Source organism: Austrofundulus limnaeus, unplaced genomic scaffold, assembly GCF_001266775.1.
Source record: "Austrofundulus limnaeus strain Quisiro unplaced genomic scaffold, Austrofundulus_limnaeus-1.0 Scaffold294, whole genome shotgun sequence".
NCBI lineage: Eukaryota > Metazoa > Chordata > Actinopteri > Cyprinodontiformes > Rivulidae > Austrofundulus > Austrofundulus limnaeus.
Window position 1 is genome coordinate 301,458 of NW_013952696.1, and position 7,538 is coordinate 308,995.

At 40.3% G+C, this 7,538-nt stretch overlaps 1 protein-coding gene across 2 annotated transcripts in view; it reads left to right on the forward strand.

Annotated features, from left to right (window-relative positions):
• Positions 1-4,865: 4,865 nt before the first annotated feature.
• The window catches only part of LOC106526803 (homer protein homolog 3), a gene marked incomplete at its 3' end in the record, with an annotated part of 33,152 nt that continues 30,479 nt past the window's right edge, over positions 4,866-7,538 (forward strand). For both annotated transcript variants that reach the window (XM_014021487.1, XM_014021488.1), the window contains 3 exon segments: positions 4,866-4,954; positions 5,042-5,081; positions 6,344-6,500. In XM_014021487.1, the coding sequence (XP_013876941.1) occupies positions 5,059-5,081; positions 6,344-6,500 (180 nt within the window).

The window sequence follows — 7,538 nt, forward strand, 5'->3', positions numbered from 1 at the left end:
TTAATTTAGTGAAGTACAGCTTCTGGCCACAAGATGTTGACAGTGAACACTGTCAAAGCCACATGTGCACTGTTGACTCAATCAGATGAAATACCCAGCTACTGAACATATTCAAATTGAGTTTTTCCTTGTTACAACTGTCAATTTTAAGGGCCAAACTTATGAAAAGGAGACTGGAGAGACAAAAATATTAAACGAAACTCAGACATGTCCTTATTTAGTTTGTTCTTCTTCCATGCTGAAGATATTGTCTACTTTGTGTACACTATGTGATTTTTTTTCTAAATACTCTAAATAGATCACAAGTCATTAGGAGGCAGTTTTCTGAGTGATCAAGAGTCTGAGCTCTGCAGACCCTGAACTCCAACTCAGTCTCTCAGCTGTGAAACAGATAGGGGATACAGTAAAACTTAAACTGTGCTGATGCATCTCAGTAACCCAGGTAGAAAAATTAAAAAGAAAAAATAAGTAGGTCCTCTGGATGGGTTCTTCTTTAGTGAAACGTTTTGTCTCTCCTCCAGGAGACTTCTTCAGTCTGAGGAGTTTCAGGTGAACTCAGCCTTATAAGCCCTGCCTCCACATGGACAAACAGGTTAGTCACATGCAAAAGAGGGCCATCGTCTAACAATAGGCTTGATTAGCTCTATGGTCATCAGCCGCGGGCGGCAAGGATGGACACATTGGGGATACCCGGTGCGCCAAAACTGGACGCAGACGGTCCCTGGACAAACGTCAATAAGTTGATGAGTCCGACATGAGAATGCTCTCTGTTCGTAGGCGCTCTGAACGTCAGGCGCACACGTTGAATCTTGCCACATGGTAATCTCATTGCGTACTGTAAAGTCTTTCTTTTGAAAATGAAAAACCTAAATAAAACAAACTGCAGTCATGGATAAGATGTTTAGACATTAATTTCCTGAATCAATACTGACACAAGTGTTAGAATTTGCGGCACATTTTCTGAGGAAAAGGAGGGACGTTAGCCTGCTTTTGTTAATCATTTGTTGTATTTTCTCATAAAAACAGATTTGGTCTACTAAGTTTAATTCGCGATGATTATACTTTTTTTATTATAACAGTTTAATTACGCATCAAGCTTTATCGACTCATCATCAAGCAACAATTAAATACTGAAGTTTTCACCTGTGATTGTTTTAATGATGATCATAGTAAATCTAACTTCTTTATAAATTACCATGAAAAAACTAAACACACGTAAATAATATCCACAATGGAGTTTGGAACAGCGGGTCAGAAACTTGTGCTGAAACACTATTTTTATGCAAGAGATGGTGAGTAAAGCAAACAATTTAAGTAATGTTGTTAACAACAAACTTTATTTTGCGGAAAATAAAGAAAATAATAAATTTCTTCGTCTGTAATGACAGTAATGACAAACTCCACGCAATTATTTGTCAACACTGGCAGGAAAAGTTATCTGCTCTGGGCCAATTATAGGTGAGCATTTGGACCGGACCTGTAAAGGATCATGGGCTCCTTTATTTATTTATTTTTTCTCTCCACAACCCACCAGCTTGGATCTGGAGATCGGATGGTTGCGCACAGGTTTGGGCCAGAGATGTGGCACAAAATACAAAATTCTTATTTTATTTTTAAGTTGATTTGGTCGACCCGGCTGGGATCAGAGCCAAAACGTTTTTTGCACGTGTCAGGCAGGCTCATGATCAGCCGGACCCAGAGCTGGAGAATTTGCGTAAACCCTCCGACTGTTCGGGTTGTGTGCACTGCTCCCCATTTAAATACTTTATTAACTTATTATCAAGAGCTTGTTCCCATTTTCAAATCATTGTACAAGTTATGGACTTTACTGCCTTTTGGAGAATACTTCACCAACATGAACATCAAGTAGATAAACTCCAGCCTCCAGCTTGTGACGCGTGCACGCATCATCAGCTGAGCTGCAAAACCCAAACATGTGGATCTGATGACTTATAAACAGATTTAGTCCTGATCTTAATGCTGTCGGTTTTGTCTGTGCCTCTGTCTGTATGTAGACACAGAGACATCCGTCAAAACTTGTCAGCGTCAGGTGCAGCCTGTAAATGGGACCAGCTGATGGGCAGGGCCATAAAGTGGTGTGCCCAATGGCCCCCTGCCCCCCACCCCATTCCGGCGCCAGTGGAGTCCTGACCTGACGATGTAGCTCGTCTGTGCTGGCTCATTCTTTTGAACAGTGGTTGTTTTGTTTCCCCAACGTATAAATGATCACAGTCCTCCTGACACTTAACAGCATATACTATATTACTCTGTTTTTGCCGGGGAACTGGATCTTTGGGGTGAATTAATCTTTGTCGTAACATGTTTTGGGGTTTGAAAGCCACTGGGACGTCATGTTTAGAGAATAAACGTCTCAGTTTCTCTGAAACTCCTGCAACATATGGAATGAGCACTGGTCTGTATTTAGGTATTCATTTTCAAAAAATTGTGAAAATTTTATGGTATGCACTTCTTAAACCTGAGTTGTTTTTTAAGATTCGTATAACGTTTTATCTGTAATTACGGGTCCTGTGGTCCTCAAATATATTTGGCTGAATAACAAATGTCTACAAAAATCTGCCTTTTGCTTGTTTTTAACCGAATTTGGTAAATAATCTGGATTTCATCAGAAAAGTTCAAGTTCAAGTGTACTTTATTGTCAAAATCAATGTAACAGTTAGCACAGAAATTGAAATTGCTTTTCACCAGTCTCCAATGTGCAGTTAAACATATAAACATATCAGTTAGACATTGACATTACCCCCCCCCCCCCCCACACACACACACATACATACCCACACAATGTGCAGTTTGATATTGAGTTGGGATTTTAATATGGACAACATACCAATGATCACAGTTTTAGGTGAACATAGTTATTTTATGAAAGAGCACATTGTTGACAATCACAAGAAAAAAAATGGCAATGGGTTGGTCATGTGCTGAGGAGGGATCCCAACAACCTGGTGAGAACGGTGCTGAGATGGACTTCAGAAGGCAAGCGGAAGTGGGGTAGGCCAAGGACTACATAGAGGAGAGCATAGGAGGCTGAGGCCACGGCCCAGAACAAGACCTGGGGGAACCTGGAGACTCTTGCCAGAGACAGACATGCTTAGTTTAATTTTATCACTGCCCTATATGCACCAGCCCACAGGTGTTCAGGAATGAGTGAGTGTGAACATTTTAGGTGAACATAGTTATTTTATGAAAGATCACAGACAAACTTTATATTTATCTCATTGAGCTGATCACAGGTCCTAACTCCATATCTCCCTCCTCATCACAGTTCTGGGTGTTAAAAATCTCTTGTTAACCAAATTAATACAAAACATGTCTGAGTTTGAGAACATCATTATAGTTTTTCTCTCTTACAGTTGATTATGAGTTGTGTCATCCTTGGTATCTGAAATACATTTCCTCAGAGGCAGTTTTAAATCTGAAAAGGACTGGACTGTGAAGTATTATGAGATCAGCAGATGCTGTTTTAGTTGTTTGCTAGTTCCCTTTAAATCAGGGCTATTCAACTGGCGCCCCGCAGGCCACATCCGGCCTGCGAGTGACCAAAGTTCAGCCTGCCAATTGTTTTAATTATTCATCTCTTAAACCCAAACCCCCGGTTTTCTACTTTAATTACTCAGTTAAACATAGACATGTTTTGTACCTACAGAAACATCAGAATCTTGACTAGAAGTTGGTAAAAAGCATTTTTTGCACACTCAAAAACAGTTAAAACTACAAGTAGAAGATAAAACTATGAAAGTGAAAAAATGTTTGCTTTAAAAATTTGGCAAGTCAGAGATGTCAAAATAATATTTGTGGTAAAAAAGAGGCATAAAGCGTTCTTTTTGTTTTTGATATTGTTTAGTTATCACTACTTTTATAGGGTTCTGTATGTTGTATTCATGATTAAATGCAGCAAAATAAACTATTTCAAAGGTAACAGATCTTTATTATACTTGGTTTATTTACATAACAACTTCAATTGCTCGATGGTCGGCCCCTCAGATGTTGACCTGCAGTAACTGTGCCCCCCGGAGCAATTTAGTTGAATAGCCCTGCTTTAAATGTTGCCAATAGCCTGCAGGAGTCGTTGGGGAGGTGTGCTCTGTTCAGAAACACAGCCGGGAGGAGGAGCTGATCCCAAAAGGCGGTTCTAGTCCCAACCGGTTGTTTTTGCTCCCCTGCCTGGCTGCCTCAGGACACTACAGGATTTCTCAAACATGCATGAATGTGTCAAAGCAAGACTCTGGGCATGGTTTTGATGAGAGGAGAACGTTATAACATGATATAAAGCTCAAAAAAGTTGATTTTATATACTGCTCCTTTATAAGAATTGGTGCAATACGTTTCCCCAAATCATTTGAGTTAACTTGTCAGGTTTTACATTATCTCTCTTTTTTCAATCTTTAAAGTTGAATCCCATGAGATCCTGCATAATATTTTCAAGGTTTGACAAAAACACCTTCAACCCCATCCTTTCTCATCATAAGAGGATCTTAGTCTAAAAGTAACATAAAAGGCACTATGGATTCTAAGCCTTTCAATCTTTCAGCAGAGGCGGGACTTTGAATGTCATGCATTGCAGTGATTTGCTAAAACCTTGAAACTAGAGCTTAAGCTGTGTGTGATCCACTTTCCAATCTGCGCACACATGTGGGCCAATGGGCTACATGCAGGTTGACACACTTTTCCTGCCACTTGCAGCTGGAGATTGGAGCAGGTTGGACTCAGACACACAGCCAGCCGGACAGCAGGAAAACATCAAGCTGACGCGTGACCGCAAAGACATGGACATCAGCTCGTGTGGACTCTGAGGTCAGCGGCGGGTTGTGACCCTCTCTGGACTCCGAAACCACCACCTCCATGCCCCGGACGGAGATTAAAGAATCTGGAGGCTGGGATTGAAAGAAGCGAGAAAATCTTATTAGATAACAGCAAGGTTTCAAACTGACATGGGGTGAGTTGGATTTCCAGCAGGGGAAGTTGCTCTGTCTTTTTGTGATGAACACAAGATATTTACTGGGTTTAATGCTTTGTTTTACAGCAAAGAAGTCTTGTAAGATGTTTCTTCATCACAGAGAAAGGTAAGGACTGTCTGTGTGAGGAGTGCTGCAGGGGTGCTTCCTGAAAATCTGCAGAGCTTTAAAGTTTGTTTGTTTGTTTGTTTTTTGTTTTGTTTTTTTCCTCGTCAAATGCGGTCACACACTCCTGCTTTGCTTTTCCACTAAGGGCCCTGTCACACCATGATGTTTTAGACATCACGCTGGTACAATCTTTTAGACAACTAGCAACACACAGCACATATCTATGGATCACCTGCATCATGTTTAGGTCCTCCCATGCACAGCCAGCTTTCCTGATCTATCCCACAAACAAATGTGTGGGAATTGGCTCTGATGTATTCTCTACTAGATCTGGAGGTCCAGTTCCAATAGCTGTGGGTTGATTTGCTGGAGGATGGCTGTACGACTCCAATCTGCACAGAATCTCTGCTCACATCCAGACCTGAAACAGGCTCATAAACAAACCTGATGCAACCAGTACTGTACTGCCAGCTTTGTTACCTTTTTGATCTGACACTGTAATCATTAAAATACTTTTTTTTTCTACTCATGCAGTTGAAGGAATTTTTGTAACTGATTAATTGAATATTAGACGCAGTATTTTATTTTATATTTTCTGATCATTGCAGCCTTTAAGGTTAAAGCAGACAAAGAGTTGTTGTGTGTCTTATCATGTGTTCTTTCTTTAGCCTAAACAAAACTGAGTTACGTTCTATGTCTGACATAAAAGATAACACCACCAGGGATGTGATCAGGAAGAGATGAACATTATAAGGTCAATTCATTATTATAGTAGTAGGAAGTTGTCAGTGTGTGGCAAAGTCTCTTCTCAGAGCAGGGCTCCTGTGTTTTGTTTTGGGTTCAGTCCAAGGTCTCACACCGAGGCCTGCTGAGTGCAGTTACTGTATGAACCTGATTGGAGTCAGAAGATTGAGAATAAAGTTTTTTTTACAAGAAATCCATTGGATTCCTGTTTTATTCCTACATACCATTTTTGAACAATGCACTTTTTCTAAACAGTTTCATTATATTTTTATCTCTCCCACTGTGTACTTAACTCATTCAACCAGTGGAGCCTTTAACCAGTGGGACTATGCATTTTTCTGCATAGCAAGAGTTGTAATTTTTATAATCTTATCATTTAACCACAGCACCATTTTTCAGTCTCTTAATTACAGAGGGGTGAAAAAACTAAATCTAGCCAACTGACAATAAGAATAAAATTTTTGTCTGCTAAGAAAGTTTTCTTTAACTAAATTGAATCATCCTTCTTTCCTCTCTAGGGAGCAGCCTATCTTCAGCACTCGTGCCCATGTTTTCCAGATTGATCCCACCACCAAGAGGAACTGGATCCCTGCAAGCAAACATGCTGTCACAGTGTCCTTCTTCTATGATGCCAACCTCAACACCTATCGGATCATTAGTGTGGGTGGAACCAAAGTGAGTGCTCTGGAAATTATGCTTAAGACATGGTTTTAAATTTAGTCCATTGAAAAAAAAATACTAAATTGTTTGCAAATAAGTAAATGACCAAACACTTAATCAGAAATTTGGAACAGGGTGACCATGTGGGGGCCACTGAAAACCTTAGGGTGGCACACTAAAATCAAATGCAACAAAAACATTTAAGAATTTTTTAAATGTTGTTGTTGCACATCACCAGATGCAGACTGGGGAGAGAAAGTGATCCAGGAGTTTCTGAAAGACTCGCCCACTTTCAACTTCTGAGTTGAAGTCACTAAGTCAGATTTGAACATAATTTTGTTCAAAATTTTCTGTTTAAACAATTAAAAACAAACATTTGTTTGAGACATAGAGTGTGTAACAGTGAACCTAAGATGCATGCCTTTGGTCTGTGAGAGGAAACTGGGGTGCCTGGAGAAAACCCACTCATGCCTGTTGAGTACACGTAAACACCACCCAGAAAGGTCCCAGGCTGGGATTTGATCCAGCAACCTTCAAGCTGAGAGGCAACAGCTTTACCAACTGTGTTCTGTGCTCCATCCGTTCATCTTTATTTTCCAGATTAGGGCACTGGATGATTATTTTGGACTGCTGGTCGTCAGTACTTATCCACAAAGTTTTGCCAACTTCCACAGTTTTGTCCTTAAAATAATAAATGGCAAATGGCATTTTGTTATCTCAGTGCTGTGAATTGTAGGTCTGTCCTTTTCTCTTTTCCATGTTGAGAACTGCATTTAGTCCTAGCAACCCTTGAGATCATGATCCTTTTTCCAAATGGGACCTGGCCAAGAGGTCAGCAGCATACGTCATAAAAAAACTAATCAAAACTTTATAATATATATACGAATGAAAGCCAGCTGTTGTAAGGCAGATGTATGTGTCTGAAAGGGAGGGGGCAGGTGGAACAGAGAGGCTACAAGAACAATGGGCCTCATGCAAGAACCGTTCGTACGCACAGATTTGTTCTTAAGTTGTGCGTACGAGTGATTTAGGAGAATTTGTGGCATTCACCAA